Source organism: Momordica charantia, assembly GCF_013281855.1.
Source record: "Momordica charantia cultivar OHB3-1 chromosome 5 unlocalized genomic scaffold, Mcharantia_2.0 BLBB01000005.1, whole genome shotgun sequence".
NCBI classification, from domain to species: Eukaryota; Viridiplantae; Streptophyta; class Magnoliopsida; order Cucurbitales; family Cucurbitaceae; genus Momordica; species Momordica charantia.
This window is the reverse complement of record NW_028275163.1, coordinates 15,482,954-15,504,069: the sequence shown is the minus strand read 5'-3', so window position 1 is coordinate 15,504,069 and position 21,116 is coordinate 15,482,954. Positions and strand designations below refer to the sequence as shown.

General features: G+C 42.0%; 2 protein-coding genes across 2 annotated transcripts; one reads left to right on the top strand and one right to left on the bottom strand.

Annotated features, from left to right (window-relative positions):
* The first annotated feature begins 355 nt into the window (after positions 1–355).
* On the top strand, positions 356–1,494 carry LOC111024595 (uncharacterized). Its single transcript, XM_022302306.1, has 3 exons — positions 356–907; positions 986–1,036; positions 1,399–1,494. The coding sequence occupies exons 1-3, from the start codon at positions 356–358 to the stop codon at positions 1,492–1,494; spliced, it is 699 nt and encodes a 232-aa protein (XP_022157998.1).
* A 6,561-nt stretch (positions 1,495–8,055) lies between these two features.
* On the bottom strand, positions 8,056–9,482 carry LOC111024593 (uncharacterized). Its single transcript, XM_022302304.1, has 3 exons — positions 8,910–9,482; positions 8,614–8,787; positions 8,056–8,454 (listed from the first exon to the last, which is right to left on the bottom strand). The coding sequence occupies exons 1-3, from the start codon at positions 9,480–9,482 to the stop codon at positions 8,056–8,058; spliced, it is 1,146 nt and encodes a 381-aa protein (XP_022157996.1).
* Positions 9,483–21,116: the final 11,634 nt, after the last annotated feature.

Below are 21,116 nucleotides of genomic sequence, written 5' to 3'. Positions count from 1 at the left end.
AAATCCCCGAGAATTTTTTTGTTTGCAAATTAATTCTCGGGGATGATTTCGCCCGAATTTAGACCCGAGGAAGTGTACAGTATTGATTTTTTTGTTTTAATTCTCGGGACCGATTTCGCCCGAGGTCGACCCCAAGAAATTTATCAGCACGTGAACAAAATTGGTTTTTTTTTTATATGTCAACTGCTTACTTGGTTCTTTCTGGGTTCTTTCTCATTATTGTGTTGTTTTTATTCTTGACTCTCCGTCCAGGTGTTGTAAAATGATTCCTAAAATCGATCCTGCAACCTACGCCTCTACCAACCTAACTTGTCTATCGCATATAGCAAAAACAAGCAATGATATCAAGACAAAAATGACCCCAAAACAGCTTGCTATGTTTAGGAAAACTGTCTTCGGCCACCTCCTTGATGTGGACCTTGTATTTAACGGGCCCCTGATACATAGTGTTTTGCTTAGGGAGGTTGAAGAGAGTACGCCAGACACTATTAGCTTCAACCTTTTTTGGACTAAGGTGTCGTTCGGTCGGAGAGAGTTTGACATCATTAGCGGTCTAAAGTATTATAGGAGTCCAGTTAGGAAAATCACGTATCCTCAAAGACTTAGGACCCTATACTTCAATAATAGCACGGACCTGTTGCTGAGTGAGTTGGAGAAGATGTATACATCAATTTGGTTCGAGGATGACTTTGATGCAGTTAAGGTGTCAATAGTGTACTTCGTAGAGTTAGTACTGTTAGTACTGTTGGGAATAGTGGATGATTGGGAAGCCTGCTGCAACCACGATTGGGCATTGTTGTCGTTCGAGAAAACAATCTATAGTCTGCAGCGTGGCGCATCCAAGAAGTCGAAGGAGGGAGGATTGAGGAAATCATATAGTCTCCATGGTTTTCCATGGGTGTTCCAGGTACGGACATAAAAACTCTATTATTCGCTGTTTTTTTTCTATGTTGTGGTTTATTACATCCATCGTGTATTTGTACAGGTGTGGGCATACGAGACTATATCTTCTCTTTCGGGACGTGTTGCGACTATAGTAAGTCAGGACGCCGTGCCACGCATTCTCCGGTGGAGGTGTGGCCATTCGACTGCATATCACGTGCTGGCCAGAGAGATTTTTCGATCTTCTACTCTAAGTTGAATTTACGTTATAACTATTTATTAATTAGTTCTCATGTTCAAGCCATCGACAACTTACCGTTTCTGTAGGCAAGAACGCTAACATTAAATCCAACCGATGCGGAGACGAACTTCCTTAATAGGCCCTTCGACCCACCCGAAGCGGAGGACAACGAAGTTATGGTCGAAGGTTTGCATGGAAGCGATGTTGCTGAACCATCGATAGCACACGGAGGAAATGAGAACGACGCTGGGGGATGAGGTGTGAATGTTGATCAGGGTGTGAAAGAGAAGGCGAATGAGGAGGATAAGAGTGGGGAGAAGGTTGATGACATCGATGTGGAGGTTGAGGAGAATGAGACAAAGAGGAGTTAGAGTGACAAGAAGGGACGCATGTCCAGTGTGCGTCTGAGGAGAGTGGAAAAACGTTTGAAGCGCATGGACACGCGTATGGACGATCGGATGGGTAGTATGCAGGCTCAATTGAAATCCATTCGAAAATTTCTTCGCCGAATAGCTAAGGTACTGTATTTTGTCATTTATAATAATTAACGAACGATTGAATATTTGTTTTTTATTAACATGTCAGTACATTTTCTAGGGTTTACCTGTAGATCCCAACGACATGAGACGGACTGGATCGGGTGACAGACGGAGTGACGGATTGGATGGGCTCGATGACGATGGACGCGGTAATGGACCCAGTGGTGGTGATGGTTTTAAAGAATCTACCGATGACATGAACATTGATCCTTCGGATTTAGGCGTGTATGAGAGAGAATCACCTCATTGTGATCACGAGGGGGAGCAAGCTGAATTGGAAGCTACATCGGGTGGCTATTACACACCAGAACGAGGGGTACATTTTATTACTTTTCCATTTCAAATTATAAGTCTTAATCCGGTAATAATGAGGTCTGCATGTGTCATATTTGGAGCAACATGCACGTGACTTGTTGTGCAAGCAAGACGTGCATGAAGAGAACGTACAGGAAGATGCGAATGGCGATCAAAGCTTGCATGCATCACAAGGCGAACATGCTCGTGCCGAGAATGCCCCTCTTCAAGATTGTCTCGGCGAGTGCACAGCGGTTGAACGTATCATAATAGATTCACAGTACTCCGAGTCGTCCGGAGACGAGGTATTTATTCTTGGTAGTCGACCTTTTAATAAAGCACTTCGGCTTTTAACATATTTTCTGCAGGACCAACATGCAGATGATTTCACCGACTCGGGTTTGGAAAAACCGAGAAATGTTCAATCTCAGACTGTCGAGAATACATCTGGTGTATCACGGGTGGAGTCGGATGTAGTACATCTCTCGCAGTGATTGAACGACCTAAACCTCAACGAAGGTCGCGAAAGAGGAAGCTCCCATGGAAGCTTCGGGGTTCGTTCCAAGTTCTGGTGGACGGGAAACGAAAGAAGGTTACTCGGTATGATCCACTCGTGTAGGTCCCCCCCAATCAGGTCGAGAAGTTTCATGCATGGATGACAAACTCGAATACTGACCATTCTTTCAGAAAGTCATGTTACGGTGATCGAGGAAAGACGTGGTTTCGTGGCCTTCTCACATCGGATAACTGGTTGACGAGTGAGGTACGAGGTCGAAACCCTCATTTATGCTACCGTTATTTGCTAACAATGGTAACCCTATATAGGTGGTGGATTCACTGGTCATGTTCACGTGGAATAAGCTTGAGCAACGGCCAGACCTATGCTGTCGAAAGTTCACCATCGGTGACATAGTCCTTGTGGTACGTAATATATAATTCTCATAAGCCGCGTATATTCATAGTAATTTATGTTCTAACATGTCTTCGCCATCAATTACAGAACTTATTTCGACAAACCGACGGATTGTACGAACGTTTGGTAGCCCCGAACGCAGTGCCAGCCATAGTTGCAGCGGAATACAATTGGACCGAGAAATATAAAACCATCCTTAACTACATAGACGGGACACACACAGACTACCAGAAGCGGTGGCTTGGTTTGGATGTTGTCTACCTACTGTTCAACATCGGTGGACACCATTGGATTATGGTTTGCATCGATATGGAAGATGGCGAGATCATCGTGTGGGATTCACTGAGGGCGAACACCCCGTAGTCGGTTATGGAGGCCGAGTTGAAGCCCATGAGTGTCGTCCTCCCAGCATTGAGGCACAGGGCTGGTGTTATGGTACAGAAGCGGACCTTACCAAACCTACCATGGCGCATTCGTCATGTAACGTCGGCGCCGCAACAGGTTGGCTTTGGTGATTGCGGGATTTTCTGTGTTAAATATTTTGAATATGATGCAACTGGGTCCGATATAACCACCTTAACGCAAGACAAAATTAGTTTTTTTAGGGAAAAATTTGCAATTGAATTATGGGCGAACATGTCAATTTTCAGATTTGAATACATCGTGCAAACTTGTTTATTTATGTCTTCATAGTTGATGGATAATTTGTAATTTTATGTCTTCGAATACATCGCGACTATAATTAGTGTTACAATTGATTATAAGCTTTTTTACAACCGAAGTCGTGGAATTTTGGACCGAGTAATTTTCAAGAATGCATTACTAAATTGCTGTAATATTTCTCGGGCGAATTAAAGACCATTTCGCGTGAAATTTGACCCGGATAATGTCATCTTTTGCCCCAATTCAGCGCAATACATGTTATACGCTGGATAATTTCTCGCCCGAATGAGATTTTCGCCCGAGAAATTTTCCAGCGTACAGTATTGCATCGCTGGAATTATCCTCCCCAAAAATTGTGACAATTTGGCCCGAATTAATCCCGAAATATCGCCCGATATCTAATATCTAACATTATGCTATCTAACATAAGATACTACAACACAAAATGAAACAAAATACATGCAATTAAATCTCCGTAGTTCGTAACGATTGACGGCAAGTCTTTCGATTGTGACCTTGGATCCCACTCCTACTGCACTTATGAACTTGTTGCGGCTCTCCGGTTGACGGTATCCTTATAGTTTGCCGTCGTCCAACTCTCGGAACGAACTTCGGAGGCTCGATGGTGTGTTCGATAAAGTCATCCGGCAAAACCCAATCCTCCTCGTTGCCCAGTGGATAGATTGGTTCAGTACTGCATTCCAAAACGGGACAGCTCAGTGAACTTCCTCTCGTACTGGGCCACAGTTAGGCTTCCTTGAGTGAGACGGAGAAACTCTGCCCGTTTTTCATTTCTGACAGTCACGGGGAAATGGTACTCATAGAGTAGGTCCTTAAATCTTGCCCATGTGACGGGTACGTTGGCGTGATCCTCTACTGCCGCCACCGACTCCCACCAATTTACTGCTTCCCCCCGAAGCATAAACATTGCTCCCTGGACCTTAAAATCGTCGGAGCATCCCAAATACACATAAAAGGCTTCCAACTCCCTGACCCATTCCTCGGCTGCAGTAGGCCTCTCACTCACCCCGTTGAAAACGGGTGGCCCAAAGCGTCTGAAATCCCTGATAAACTGAACCTCCTCTTGCTGAATTTGTGCCCGGCGAGGCTGCTGCACTTGAGCTCCACCGACTCCATTCGCATTATTCAACAATACTTGCAATGCCTCAGCTAGTAACGCCACCTGGGGATTCACCTAGGGAACTCCATGAGGTGCTGCCTGAGGAATCGGGGGTGCTACCCCTCTAGGAACTGCCGAGGGAACATTTGGATCCGCTGCTTCCTCACCCCTAGGATTCGGATCCTCGTAGTTATGAGCTCTCGTGTTCCGTCGAAAAGCCATTGTCTAAAGGAACAGAGAACAGAGCACCAAGGTCATTAACGCACTAACCGAGGCACAACACAAGTGCAAAGTTCAAGCAAAGTCTATATAATGGACAAGGGAAACACGCCGACCTATCTAATATCAGTCAATAATAATATCTCAACCATAAGCAATGTAAAACATTCATGATCGAACAACAGCACTAGGAAGCGTACCTGGTGCTGACGAGGAGACTGACAAGGACCATACACTAACGACCTAGATTCTAGGACAGTCTACAGGAACAACTCCGCTCTGATACCAATTGTAACGCCCCTGAATTTCCCACACACTTCTAGGTCACGTTAACTACTCAACTAATTAAACTTAACCCAAAATACATCATGCCAACTCCCTATGCAACAAAGATATAAAAAAAAATCAAGTTCCACTTTTCATCAATTCAACAATACATCAATTAGATAGAATATCAATCAACAACAATCGTGGGCCACCTCACGAGGCAATTTTATTATTAAACTAGGCAAAACTCAACGAATGGAAGAAAACTAAAATAGGCACCTATCCCGAAATGAAATTAACAACCTGTGGGAACCTCCCAATAAATCAAGTACAAACAAATGGTTTATTGACCATAACATAAGGTCTTAACTAATAACTTAAACTAAGCAAGAGTGACTAAGCAGCCTATGGTCCTCGCTCGTCATGTCTCCTCCATCCTATCACCATGGTCGCCCACGAGTCCTTCACCTGAAACAATCATTGTAGAGGGGGGGGGGGTGAGTATATTAAATATACTCCGTAAGTAGCCCTCACCACACACACACATCATACTCAACTATAACAAGAAACATTCGTAGTCATGCTTTTCAATACATCATGCATTCAAACATAAACACATTCCATAAAATTTAGTGACAACCACAGCCAGGAAGCACGTTAACAACCAACCTCTAGTCTCCCTAACATCACAAGTACCCCTACGCTTATCACAGTTATCCTAACCTCCCACAGTTATCTCCTTCGAGTAGAGTCGGCCCCTGACCATTTATACCAAGAGCCCCGACACTGCTGCATCGGCCCTCGACCATTTATACCCGAGGCCCCGATGACTTCACCATCTATTGGCCCTTGACCATTTATACCCAAGGCCCCAATAGTCTTCCTCCCAAAGGACTCCTCGTATCGACCTTCGACCATTTTTACCCGAGGCCTCGATACTCCATTAGTGACGTATCAGCCCCCGACCATTTATACCCGAAGCCCTGACACTCACTCATTGCTTTACTCCAAGAATCCAACTCTCACCAGAGTCTAACCATATGCTTTCTTAAGCCATGACCCATGCACCTTTCAACTCACAAACACCATTCAGCATGCTTCCACAACATAAACATCATTCTAATAATGAAACAATAAACCAATCAAGCTTTCATAATATAACATTTCTTAACAATAGCTCCACAATGAGTTTTGTTACAACAAAGCATAACCAAACAAATTTTAAACAATTAGAGCCCAACACAGTTCACCCACAACACTTAATATCCAACATCAATATTCAATAAGCATTGCTAGATATAATAACACACACGAAACACGCCGAACAATTCATGCATATCCAAGCAACTAACATTACCACAACAATACTCATCAGTTTAGCAAAGCAGAAATCTCACCATTTTCAACGACAAACATCCAACACAATTCCAAGTATATCGACTAACACAACGAGAATTATTTAGCACATTGATGTAATAGAATTTGCATAAAACGCTACAAAATTAGCACGTGAGACCATTTAGCATACATTAACGCACGCACACGCCCCTTGTCTACTTACCCAATGGCCCTAACGCTACCAAGCTCGCCGAAGGGTTCCCTAAGTCAAAGGCAACCAAACTTGAGTTAGAAACTAACTAAAAAAAAATACTTAAATACAATTGAAACCGAATTTAGGTGAGTCGTTACCTACAACTCACACTAAAACTACTTGGGTTAGGAGTGGGTAGACGCCGAGGAGGTTCGGGCTCTTAAAATCGAGTTCGAAAGCCCTTACGCTTGTCGGTTCGATGTCGAAAAGCGATGGGTAATGCTGGTTTGAGTCTAAATAGGGGTGGATACCGCGAATCGAACTCCGGACAGGTGTGGGTAAGCGTCTAAAGTTGTCAGGAGGAAACAAAGGCTACAGATCAGAGCTGTTTGTGGTCGTCAGAGTGCGCACGACCAAGGGTCACCGTCGGAACGCCGCAGAAACGACACTGCCACTGCAGAAACACCGGAACCGCCCTGGGTTTGGGTTCAAGACCCGTGTGAGACGCCGGAAATGGCCTGAAAACGCACTGCGGCCGCCGTCGACGACTGCCGAAGAGGTTTCGAAGTCGCGCCGCCGCCGAAAAACGCTGTCGTGCTCGCCGCTGTACCTGTTACGGAACGCAGCGGCTGGAACGTCGGGGATCGCCGGCCGCCGCTGCTCGAACACCGCCAAGGAGAAGGTCGCGCCGCCGCTGCTCATGGAACCCGTATGCCACTCGTCGGACTTAACGTTCGCGGAGGACCGCCGCGGCGTCGCACGCAAAAGAAACGCCGGAGGAGGGTCGCGGTCTGCTGGGTGTCGCCGGATCTGAAGACGTCGTCGTCGGAGGGAGGCTGGGTCGCCGGAAAACAAAGGGGGCGGCTGTGCAAGGGAGAGGAGGAAAAGAAGATGGAGCTTAGGGTTTTCCCCTTTTGCTTTTCTTTCTTTTTGTTTTAAAACCAACCCAACCCAAAAGCCCAACATACCCAAGCCCAAGAGGAGAAAGGAGCCCATTCCATCCTTAAAACAAGGCCCACTACACGAAGTCCGACGAATATAAATTTAATTGGAGTTTAGAGCCCGATGAATATGTATAAATTTAATTTAACAATTAATTTAGAAATTAAATAAAAAAAATCTCTTGATTCGAGACCAACTAACCCGAGGGACTCGGGGCGTTACACAACGAGAGCAAGACATCGAGAGCAAGACAGAGAGACAGCGAGAGCGAGACAGCTTCCAGATACTGAAGAACAAATATACTACTACAGAAATTGGGTGTTCTCATAGAGGGACTGCCTTATCTGATTGACTTACACCGTCCCCCCCATATATGCATGCAGATGTCCGTGCCATCGTAATTGGGTTAGTACATGTCTGTCTATTGTGACCCGATGTACCGCATCAAGAACACTTGTTGACAACACGACGCTCACCGGTTGAGGTGATCTGTTGCGTTCTACGCCGGCCTGCATGTTTAACAAGTTCTGGTGGTTGGATGGGAATAGGCTGGTAATCAACTGGCCTTTTCCATTCCGACATGTGGCCTACCGGTAAGATTGGTTCGGCGTAGGCACCAATTAGGGAGTCCACACTGTAGCATGGATCGATCAACGTGTGACAATTTATATTCTTGTGCCTCGCTACTGCAATTGCGTGCGAACATGGAATGCCCATGTACTGGAACTCCATGCATGTACATGTACGGGCATTCAAATCAGCCTTCCCGTCCAAGCCACCGTCCTCAACATGAAACATGCACCAGTCGACTGATTTGACTGTGTAGCGATGAGACTTCTCAAACTGTAGTGCAAGTCGCTCTTCTGCATAGTCTGAATGAGAGGTGTTTTGGGTGGACTAGTGAGTCCTTCTTTCCTGGAACCATCTTTGTAGCAAGTCGCGGATGAACTCGACAATCTTAGTGATAGGTAACTCTCTAGCCTCTTGAAGGAGGGCATTTACCGACTCAGCGCTGTTTGTCGTCATGTTTTCATATCTTCTACCAACTTGGTAGCATCGGGCCCACCGTTCTACCCCAATTTCTTGTAAGTATTTGGCAAGTGAACCCGATCCAACCGATAGTATCTGGTTCCAGTAGTACGTGAACTGTGACTTCCGATACACATACGTTGCATCCTGATACAATTTATAAAATGCAGCATTCTTGAATCGAGTCTTTATGTTGTTCCCTAGGTGATAAGTGCATATAGCATGGATGCGTCCGGGAATATCTCACTGGTTGCATTGGTGATACTTACATGTCGATCAGATATGAATACAAGTTCTGGTGGGTGTCCGATCATGTCCTTCAAGTTCTTCATAAACCACTTCCACGATGCATCGCTTTCGTTGTCTACAATCCCGAATGCAAGTGGATATATTTGATTATTCCCGTCCATGGCGACACCTATTAGTATCACTCCTCTGAACTTCCCCTTCAAATGTGTGCCATCAACCATGATTACACGCCTTGTGATTGGCTGAAACCCTCTAATGCTAGCACCCAATGCCATGAACAAGTATTTGAAGTTAAGCGAACCTTCAGTCTCGATGTGGAAAATAGCACATGGATTCTCTATTTTTATCGCTTCATTGTATGCATGGAGATGCATGTAGGAGTCCTCCGGTCGGCCCCTAACAATAGCAGATGCTAACTCTCGTGCTCGATGGGCCTTGTCATAACTTATGTTCACCCCGAACTCTTTACGGACATCCTCCTTAATATGCTTTATCTTGTAAATACGACCGGTTCCAGCAACTCTATCCTTAATAAGATTCGCTACGACCCAGTTGCTCGCCTGTTTGTGGTCGTCGTTCACAGTGTCAATCATGCAGTGTGTGCATTTACATACTTTGATATACAAAATATCGAAGATTTACCGACGAAGTGGGCTGCAACCCTCCAATTGCATGTATTGTCGATACAGCGAACAGTGAACTTTGATTTCGTTGACCTACTGACCTTGTATTCACGATTAGAACGCATCGCTGCATTTGACAGCACCATACGCAGGTCTTGCTTTAAAACGAATATCTTCCCCACGTGCAGTTCCGATCCACCTGGTAAAAGGTTGTACCTTGTGGCCTGTTCTATAGTCACGGTGCTTGCGGCTTGAGGTATTGGTATTTGGTGATCACCAACATTACCGGGCTCAGTGGATGAGGGTTCTACTGATGGGAAAACATGGTCTGTCAAAGAACTTGCATGTTGTACTTGTGCTGTATTATTTAATTCATCAAACGGAAAAACATGTTCCGTACGAGGACTAGCATGTTGTACTTGTGCTATATTATTTATTTCATCTGATGGGACGTGCATTACGGAAGGCATGCGTGTTGCGGGGGTGACCAATTCCGAGTCTTGAGTGTATATACAGTATGAACTATACATGTCGTGCATGTATACGTCGTTCAACCCCCACTCCTCTACTCCCGTGGAACCTTCTTCCGGTACAGATTCTCCGTTTGGAACGAATTACTCTCCATCTTGATTTAATCTAGATGATTGTAGGTCAATGCTTTCGCGAAGGACAGTCAATACAAACAGTTGGACTTTAGAAACCTGTTCTTGGACTAATGCAAATCGGAGGTCATCGTCATCCGTTACGAACATTGGTGGTGAATCGCATGCCAAGTTGTACGGTACCCTAATTACCAGGTCGTACCCATTCTGGTCGACTTTCATCACTCTGTACAACCGATTTTTCAGTTCTTTGAACGTTACTGTAACTGAGACAATTATTCCTTTCAGCTCACCGCCGACATACGAATTTGTGTTGTCTTCCCACGTAGCACTAAATCTTATGAACAAACTTTTACCAATCTCCATCCTGCATTAGAAGGGGACAAATACATAGATTTCAGATTATCGAATAAACATGCAGGCTACAGAGTCCTCAAACGGTATCTATTTAAAACATACTTGCAAGATAGACGATTTATAGTTCAGTGATTGTGGGATAGTTAAAAAAAACGTGACAGATGTGTTAGGAAGTCTGATGTATTAATCATCAGAATAGTTAATTTAACACGGGAATACACATTAATGGTTGTGAGAGAGTGCTTACAGCGTGATAAGGAAGTGTAATGCAATCAATGTCCTTCTGATGCTTCAACAAACGAGCAAGTAGAAGAAGAAGAAGGAAGAAGAACTTAATGAGTTTTTTGATATTGGGAAAATTGACAAAATCAAATAAAATTAATGCGAGTGATTGGTAAATGACATGTTACCATTACACTCTTTGCCATGCAGTACAATCAGCCACATCACATTAAGTGCATCTGACGACGTGTGTGAAAATAAAAGAAGTACAAACGACAATGAATAAAAAACAATATCGAGAGCGAGAATGATCGTGATCATGCGCTGTAACAACAATATCGAGAAAGCGCGCGTCGAGAGGGGACATATCGAAATCGAGATCATGTCAGATCGAGATTGAGTTAGATCGAGAGCGATAACGATTTACTTTGAGATCGAGTTAGATCGAGATCGAGAGCGAATAACATCGAGAACGAGTTAGATCAAGTTAGGTCGAGTTAGATCGAGAGCGATATCGAGATCGAGATGAACATCGAGTTAGATCGAGATCGAGAGCGAATAACATTGAGATCGATTTACATCGAGAGCAAGCTTATAAGATGCAATGACAAAAAAACAAGAAATGTTCATTCAAAGTAAGATTCATTATGCCAAAGTTGTGTCGCATACTGCCTTCTAATGTGCGACACTTCAGACTGAACTAGAGTTTCTAAAGTATTACCAGACACAAGATATTCCAAAAATTTACATGCAAAAATACCACAGTCTATACTACCTTTCTGCCTCGTGTCGGTCGTAGGACGGTATACACGCCACAGAGTCTTCCTCAGCTTGCATCGGCCGTATCCATCAACCCACATGCGTACAAAAGCGATGAGATTGTATGACTCGACGGCCGCAGGTCTGTCATCAACTTCGACGTGGAAATATGGCTTGGCAATGAGTCGTACACAAAAATCTCGAACTGGGTCATATCTATCACAACCAGGACCCAATGATCCTTGATACAGAGCGGGTTGTACACTACGTCGACGTCCACCCAGGATGGAAATCTTCCACCTAACCTAGCACGGCATCCACAGAATCCACCGAATCGACGATATGCGAGGGGTTGGCTAGTTCAGCATCTTCAAGATCGGATGGGTGTATGGTCATCTCTACAACATCTGTTGCCTTTTCATGCAACGACGCTTCTACATGAACCACATCATCATCCTTTCCAGCATTGGAACCTCCAGGTTGATGGTCATCAACATCCCCATCATGCTTGGGGATAATATTGGATGGATACCAATGGATGTGACACGTGGACTGTATTCGACGAAGAGACACCAATATTCACCTCGCGCCTATCGATCTGCAAACGAACTAACGTATTAGCACTTCGATTGAATGAATACATACAGTATACGAACTATACCAAGTCATAGAAAAAGGCTACCTGGCACAATCGTTGAAGCATGAGTTTCATTTCACTCAAGTCCGACTTGACATCCACCAAATCCGTCTTCACCTCCGCCATGTCCGAAGCTAAAAGATCCAGCCTTTTCTCCATAGCCCCGAATCTATCATTCGATCCACGGGTGTCGTGTTGTTGTGTAGGGCAAGCATCACGTGACGTCTCTCGCGGTGATTGCCGCGTGCTTTGCCCCACATTCGACCGAATAGAAGTACTTGGTCGAAGTACTTCGACTGGTGTCCGTTGCCCACCTTCGGATGCGGCCTCTGTACGTGGCATATCCGAATACTCATCCCGCACTGCCTGTACATTCGTTTCCAACGAATGCGCATCGTCGAGTGGGAGATCGTCTTCAGCGCCAAAATTGTCGGTGATGGGGGAAGGATTTTGTCCATCATCGCTATCGGAGGTGGAACACCCAGGTGCATTTAAATCAACCACCTCTTTTTCGTCCAATGGACACCTCTGGTAGTCTTTATCCAGCTCCGTGTCCACGAGTGGATAAGATATGACCAACTGAACGTACATCAGAAGAACATAAGAAAGTGTAAATACCATTACAACTACACAACAATAAATATATTCTAGATCGCTTACCACCGCTGAAGCAAGGACCTCCTCCCCCAGATCTTTTGTACCGACGACTCTACTACACGAATACCGAATTATCCGTGGAATGGCGGTCTCGCTCAAACGATTGACACCGGGAGTGATGAGAGATGGGACAACCTCATATATCCACACCTGAATATAAAATTTCAGTTTAGTCTCACACCTAAAAAAGTTTTCACAAATAACAATCTCGTATGTATACGTATTGATTACCTGAAACGCAAGCGGAAATCCCGGTAGGCTATACTTTACTAGATACTTTTTGTTCGTTCTTACTTTATTCTTGTATAGCGCAACTTTTCCATTCATTGCACGCTTCAGGCCGTTAACTATCCTACTCCAAACATCAGAACTCCAGTCCAAATGGTTGAAGTAGTACAAGTCATCGACGTGGTTGTACAAGTCGATGTCAACCTTCGACTTGCTCTTGCTCTTTCTCATCATCACAAGCTCCGTGTACAAAATTAATGTCACTTTAACGGCGTCCTCATCGTCCTCAAAATCAGTCTGCTTGTAAACCTCCACAAACTCATGGAGGCTTCATCGTTGAAGTACTTCCTCCGCAACCTATTCTTTCCAATCTTTTTCTGGACCACCTTACCGGGTAGCCGCCACAATCCCGTTACAAGCATGAATTGATCCTTCGAGAATGTCAATACGTTGCCACCAATTAAGAATCTCATGTTGTCGTCACTACTCCCAGCAACCTCCCTTGACAGAAAGTGATGAACTACACCACTGCAAAACATCATCTCCAAGTCGACAAATCGACCAAATATTGTTCTTCTACTAAACATATCAAGTTGGTCTGCTGTGAGCATATCCTTGATAAGCCTGTTGACATTGCTCAAGTGAGACATGCTGGTAGCTTGAGCCGAAAAGCGGTTATTCTCCTTAATCCTCAACTGATGGTCCATTGTGCACCTGCAACAAATTGAACAAGATATATGATGACAAATTAAGCAGATAGAGAAACGGAAACACGCAAGTTGTTCAAAAATTTAATAATTGAACATGATACATAATCACGGATTAAGAAGATAGGGAAAGGGAAACAAACAACTAGTTGAAATACAAAATGTAAAACACTGTAATTTTTCTTGATCTCGATGTTTCTCGATCTCGATGATGCTCGATTTTGCTCTACCTATTTCACACCCTTTAATTGCAAATCAATGGAGTTTCTCTCGTCCTCGATATTTCTCGCTCTCGATCTTTCTAGCTCTCGATGTTCTAGCTCTCGATATTTCTAGCTCTCGATATTTCTAACTCTGGATTTTTCAAGTTCACTGTATCGATCACGATGATTCTCGATTTCGCTCTTCCTATTGCACACTCACGATAATTGTAAATAACTGGAGATTCTCTCGCTCTCGATCTTTCTCGCTCTTGATCATTCTAGCTCTCGATATTTCTAGCTCTAGATTTTTCAAGTTCACTTTATCGATCAGATGATTCTCGATTTCGCTCTTCCTATTGCACACTCACGATAATTGTAAATCACTGGAGATTCTCTCGTCCTTGATATTTCTAGCTCTCGATTTTTCATGTTCACTGTATTTCTCGATCTCATTTTTGGCTCTGGCTATTTCAACATCAGCCCCCCCCAATATTATTGGTTTTTAAAAACACGATTTTCTCCTTAATCGATTTATTTTCATGGCGCCGATTACATATTATTTTCCTCTTCTCTGAAAGCCCTAGATGTGCAGTGTAAAAAATCCACAAAAATCGCAAAAGAGACCGAAGAACAACGTCGGGGTTGTACAGAACTTACAAACAATAGCTAAAATAGTGGAAATGAAACGAAAATCTTAAGCAATTCGAGAGATAAATGCACTAACCCAAAGTTAACGATGAAATCTCCTTCGTTGTAATCTGCTACCAAAATCACTTCGTCTCACCGCGTGAAGACGACAGGGTCAGAGTTACCTTAAAGAGTCGCAATCAAAATATGAAGGAGAACGAGACCGAGATTTAGAGAAATGTAATTTCAATCGCAGGTGAAGACAGTCAAATTTGAGTCGAGCGAAGAATGCTACAGTGTGAGTGCGATAAAGATGGAACGGACGTGGGAAAATTGAAAGTTCAGACTATTCGTATTACCCAAGTAAGGGAGGAGGGAAAACTAAAATTTTGTACCCAAGTAAGGAGGGGCATTGGAGGTCATTTGGCAAAGTAGGTGATGTCAGCAAATGACTAGAAAACTTGTGTTTTGAGGAGGGCGATTAAAAAACTTAATAGGCCCCTACAGGAGGCTTATTTTGTCAATTTTCCCAAGATCCAAGATATTTTCAACATTGTCATTGGGCGGTTTTTTTTTTTTTTTTTTAATATTGTTGTAAACCCTGAACCCTAAACTTCTTTTAAAAATATAGTTTAATTAAAAATATTAAAAATATTGTAGATTTTTAAACTTATTTTAAAAATATTTTAGTTTTAAAAAACTGAAGGTTGGTCGTCTTTTGAAGAGACGACTATCCGACATGGTTGTCTCTTGACGTGGCGCCACGTAATTTTTTTTTTAAAATTTGAACATGGTCCGACCATGTGGGATGGTCGTCTCTTGAATCTGGTCGGTTCATTTCTTGTAACGCCCCGAGTCCCTCAGGTTAGTTAGTCTCGAATCAGGAGATTTTTTATTTAATTTTCAAAGTGAATGTTAATTTAATTTATTTATATTTATCGGGCTCTAAAATCCAATTAAATTAATATTTACCGAATCCCGTGTGGTGGGTCTTGTTTAGGAAGGGGGTAGATTTCTTATCTTTGGGCTTGGACTTATTGGGCCTCCTTTGGGTTATTTTGGTTTTAAAACAAAGGGAAAAAGAAAGAAAACAAAAACAAAACCCTAGCCCAAGTTCCTTCTTTTCTTCTTCTTTTATTCTTCTTCTTCTCCCTAGCCGCCCCCCCGGTTCTTCTTCGTTCCCAATTCCCGTCGCCCCTCCCTTCGTTTTCCGGCAGCTCCTCCGATGCCTCGACGCAGCACCGGTGCTGCTAACCACTCCGACAGGGACGACGACTCGTAGCAGCGGCGGACGAAGACAACCACGCGCAGCAGCCGGCGACCGAATCTGAAGCAGCAGCAGCAGCAGGCGGCACGACCTCGACGTTCCGGCAATCTGTAGCAGCGGCGGCGCGTTTCCCCCGGCGTCGGCAACGAACCAGTGCAGCTCCTCTCCGCGGCGGTAGCCCAGATCTGCGGCGGCGCACGGCGAACGGGTGTACAGCGGTGAACCGGCGGCGGTCGGCTGCTACGATCCGACGGACAGCGACTCCAGCGACAGGATTTGTACGTTACAGCAGTGTTTAGGACGTTTGGTGGCGAACCACATCCGTTCGAAGCTCGATTTAGGCTACCCACACCTTGGCAAGCTAGATCTAGGTGACCCACATCCATACGAAGTTGGTTTGGTGGTAATGTGTCATTCGAACCCTTTTAGAGTTGAATTTCGGAGGCCAAATAGGTTGTGTAATGTGCTGTATTTTCTGTTTCGGTGTGCTTAGGTGTGGAGTCGGCGCAACATTTAAGGGCGTGGTTGTCGGTAAGTAGCACGGGGGCGGGTGCGTGCGTTGATGTTTGTTATTTGGTTGCCGATGTGCTGTTTATGACGTTTAATATTGGTTCTGATACGTTGTTGTGCAGTGTAACCCTTGTTTATGTTGGTTTGTATACCTGGGTAGTGTTGAATGTCCGTCGGTGATAATAGTGAGAATTTTGTATTGTTGAGCAGCTGAGATCTATTGTAGAATGATGTATGTTTATAGGGAATGTTCGTTAAAGTGGATTTATTTTGGGAATGTTTGTTGTCTGAATTTGTATGAAGTGTTTGGCGTGTCTCATGAGTTGTTTATTATATCTGGCAATGCTTATTGGATATGGACGTTGGATATTAAGTGTTTAGATGAATTGTGTTGGGACTCCAATCGTTTGCAATTTGTTGACTATGCTTTGTTATGACTAAACTCACTGTGGCGCGGTTGTTAAGAATTGATATGTGGTGAAAGCATGTTTGGTTTATTGTTTTGCTATTAGAATGATGTTTATGTTGTGGAAGCATGCTGAATTGTGTTGGTGAGCTGAGAGATGCATTGAAATCATACTAGTGGTGGTGTTGTAGATGGGCGTTGTGGTGGTTGGTGTTATTAGGGAATTAATACTGGATCTTGGTTGGAGGCTAGAAATGATATATGGAGTTTTGGAAGTTATGAAGTGAATGGGTGAGTGTCAGGGCCTCGGGTATAAATGGTCGGGGGCTGATACGTCACTAATTGGGTATCGAGGCCTCGGGTATAAATGGTCGGGGGTCGATACGCCAATATTGGATAAAGATGAGTGTTAAGAAACCCTTGAGAGTTGGATCTAAGAACCTTGCTAACGAACAAGACCCATAGAACTCAATCCCAAAAACCCCGAAAACAAGTATGGAATCAACCCAAGGAAAAGTTTTAGAACGGATTACCTTAATGATCAATATCAAGAGTAGAGAAAACTTGTTTCTAAACTCGTGATTCGAATCACTCCACAAGAGGTATGATCAACACCGCTTGAATGATCCTAACATGCAAATTCTAAAGACACAAGAAATTGCACAAGAAATGAGAGATAAATCTCTCAACCAAGCTAATGAGAAAACTCACTTTTCATTCCACATCAAATTGTGTTACAACAAGACATCTCAAGGCTAAATATAGCCATCCTAGCAAGCCATATGAAAAGTCTTAAGCAAATGAAAAGACTTGTAACTTACAAGAAATGAAAAGACTTGTAAATGAAAAGACATAACTTACGAGAAATGAAAAGACAAGCAAATGAAAAGGTTAAGAACATGGAAAGCCAACCAAAATAAGTGCAATCTCGTCCATAATGAGGGATGTGAGTGTTTGACTTGGTTTTTGAATTGAATGAGTTGACTTTGACTTGTCTTAATGGAGTTGACTTTGACCTTGACCAAGTGGACTTTGACTTGCCTTAAAAACACTTAAAAATGCATAACTTGCACCAAATTGAAGTGCATAGTTCCAACTTCTTGCACATCTTCCTTTTTTTCTCTTGTCGAGTTCAATAACGCTTGGACACGAAGTAGCAAAGCTTGTTGAAGTTTCCTAGCTCTCGATCTTGTAATCGGTCCATGAGGCATAACAAAGGTAGCTCCTTGGTTCATATCAATGAGCGTCGAGGCCTCAGGTATAAATGGTCGGGGGTCGATGCGAGGAGTCTTTCGAAAGGAGAACTATTGGGGCCTTGGGTATAAATGGTCAAGGGCCAATAGATGGTAAGACATCGAGGCCTCGGGTATAAATGGTCGAGGGTTGATGCACTAGTGTCGGGGTTCTGGGTATAAATGGTCAGGGGCCGACACTACCAATAGAATAGTTTCGAAGAGCTTGAATAGCTGAGGTGAACATAGATGTATTTGAGGTGTTAGGGAGCCAAGTGGATGGTAGATGTTTTTTTTATATGATTGGGGTTAGCATCGGGTCTTATAGAGCATGTTTATGGTTGAATGTATAATGTAATAGTAGAGCATGTCTAAGGTTGTTCGCATACTGTAATGATAGAGCATGACGATGTATGTTTCCTTTATGGTTATGAGCATGATGTTTGTGTGTACTTGGTGAGGGCTACTTACGGAGTATATGTTATATACTCACCCCCCCTTCTACAATGATTGTTTCAAGTGAAGGACTCATGGGTGACCATGGTGATGGGACGGAGGAGACATGACGAGCGAGGACCATAGGTTGCTTAGTTTTCCTGTTTAGTTCAAGTCATTGGTTAGGGCCTTATGTTGTGGCCAATAAACGGTTTATTTGCATTTGAATAATTGAGAGATTTTCCCCTTGTTGTTAGTTTTGCTTCGGGATAGGTGCCTATTTGAGTTTTATTCCATTTGTTTAGATTCATATAGATTGAACAATAAACTTGCCTCGTGAAGTGGTTCATGAATGTTGTCGAATGTTATTCCATGAGATTGATCTATCGTTAAACTGATAAGGATTGAAACTTGATTTTATAAGTTTGTGTGCATAGGAAGTTTGCAGGATGTAGTCGGGGGTTAAATTTGATTAGTTGGGTAGTTGATCTGACCTAGAGGTGTGTGGAAAATTCTGGGTCGTTACATTTCTGGAAATAAAAATATAATGTTTTATATTATATATTATTTAGTGGTTTTAATGTAAAAAATAGTAGGTGTATTGCTACCCTAATATCTCTTCCATTCCAGATTCGAATATACACACATTACACCACTAAGAAAAAATAGTATTTTATATTAAAACTACTAAATAATATAAAATATAAACAATTATATATTTTTTTTTCCAGAAATGAACCGATCGGCACATGATCGTCTCTAAGAGATGACCACGTTCAAATTTTAAGAAAAATTTACATGGCGCCATGTCTAAATAGTTGTGGGATGGTCGTCTCTTACCAACGTTCAGTTTTTTAAAACTACAATATTTTTAAAATAAGTTTCAAAATCTACAATATTTTTAATATTTTTAATTAAACAACTATATTTTTAAAATAAGTTTTATTCACAACAATAGTAAATAAAAAAAAAACCCCTCATTGGGCTAGGCTGTATATCAAATTAAAAATTTTCATAATCTTTTTTCTTTTAAGAAAACAAAGTTTTCATCATGTGTTTTAGAATCCATGTTTCATAAATGTCTAACTTTTAAGATTATTTATATTTTTATGCTCTATTTGGTCTATTTGGTACCTTGGATTTTGAAATTTCAAAATCATAACCAATTTCAAATGAGTTCTACTATTTGTTAGCACATGATTTTGAATTATCGGATTTCAAATCCTGTTTTTATGTAAAAGAATTTCTGATTAAAATGGTCGAATTTTGCAGGGTTTCGTATAATTTCAAAATAAATTACATTTAGCCCTATCATATTTTAATTTATAATTAATAAATTTATATTAAAAGCCCGAAATGAGTAAAATTTTTATCTTCTTTTCATTTCTAGTGAACATCCAAACAAAAAAATTTAATTTAATTGATTTCAAATCACTCTCATCCAAGACAACATAAAGAATTTCAAATAATTTCTAGGATTTCAAATCATGAAATTTAAAATCATTCCTTTAACTTTCTAGATACAACTTAAAAAGAAAATTACCAAAACACTGATTTATGATTCTCCTACCAAATTATGATACTTTAATTTATACTTTCTCAATATATTTTTTATACTTTCTCGAATCTTTATTAATTAATGTAATGTATTTTTCTAATAAAATATTGACAATTAATTCTGTAGATTTATCTATTAACAAATTTTCTTTTCATTTATTTCTCTATTGATTTCTATGAATTACCAAAATGCTCGCAAGCTGTCAAGTTGAACTCGAGGTGGGTGTTTCTTTGACGATGATTGCATGTGGCTGTTTCGTTGGTTGCCTTTTGATGATAAGAAACAGCTTGGCTTGTGTTGGGACTTTCTCTACCTTTAAAAAGATTAGAGACTCGTGCAAGCGCACACGGTCACAAGTAATACTCGGAAGTAATCCAAGGTCGAATCCTTAGGGACTTGTTGCTTTCGACACAGTTTTAAGAAGTGAACGGTTCGAATATGCAATTGTGATTTATGAGAAAAAATGTGATGAAACGTTGTTATTTGGGGTTTTAACTAACAAGCAATTTAATAGAACTCATCCTCCTTGTCTCCTACCCTAATTTTGATGCAAAACATGGAAAACACACTATGTTGGAAAAATGCACCAGACGTAATTTCTGACTTTTCTTGGGATTTGAGTTCTACTCTTTCACTACTTTTGGTTGCTGCAGAGGCTAGGGTAACTTACAATCATATGCTTATGTGTGATTACAATCCTAGAGAATATCTACTAACTTATTTGCATTATGGGTCAGAGGGCCTATGCCTAGGACCATGTTTTATGCGCTTATTCCTAGATCACATCCCATATTGGTTTCCTATTATTTTACCTAACTCACCTTTCCCAAGGTTGGACTTTGGTGTATAAATCAAGTTCCCATTGGTCGAATGGAAAAAAGACGTAAAGAGAAGCTTTTAGAAACCAACCCAAAAAAGTGCTAGGCGCAATCTGGCCAAAATCCCGAGTGTGTTGAAAATCAAATCATTTGACTAAGGCATTCCACAAGGAGATTGATAACTAATTTAGAACATAATTAAATGTAAGTAAATGCACGAAAACATAAAGAAAGTATTTTTCGTTGAATTTAAATGAATAAATAAGTCGTACAAGGAGTTCTAGCTTTAAAAGAACAGAATGAACAAATAATTGAAGTAGGAACTTGAATTAAAGGTAATACAAAAGGTAAAAGCATGAAAAACAAAGAAATGAACAAC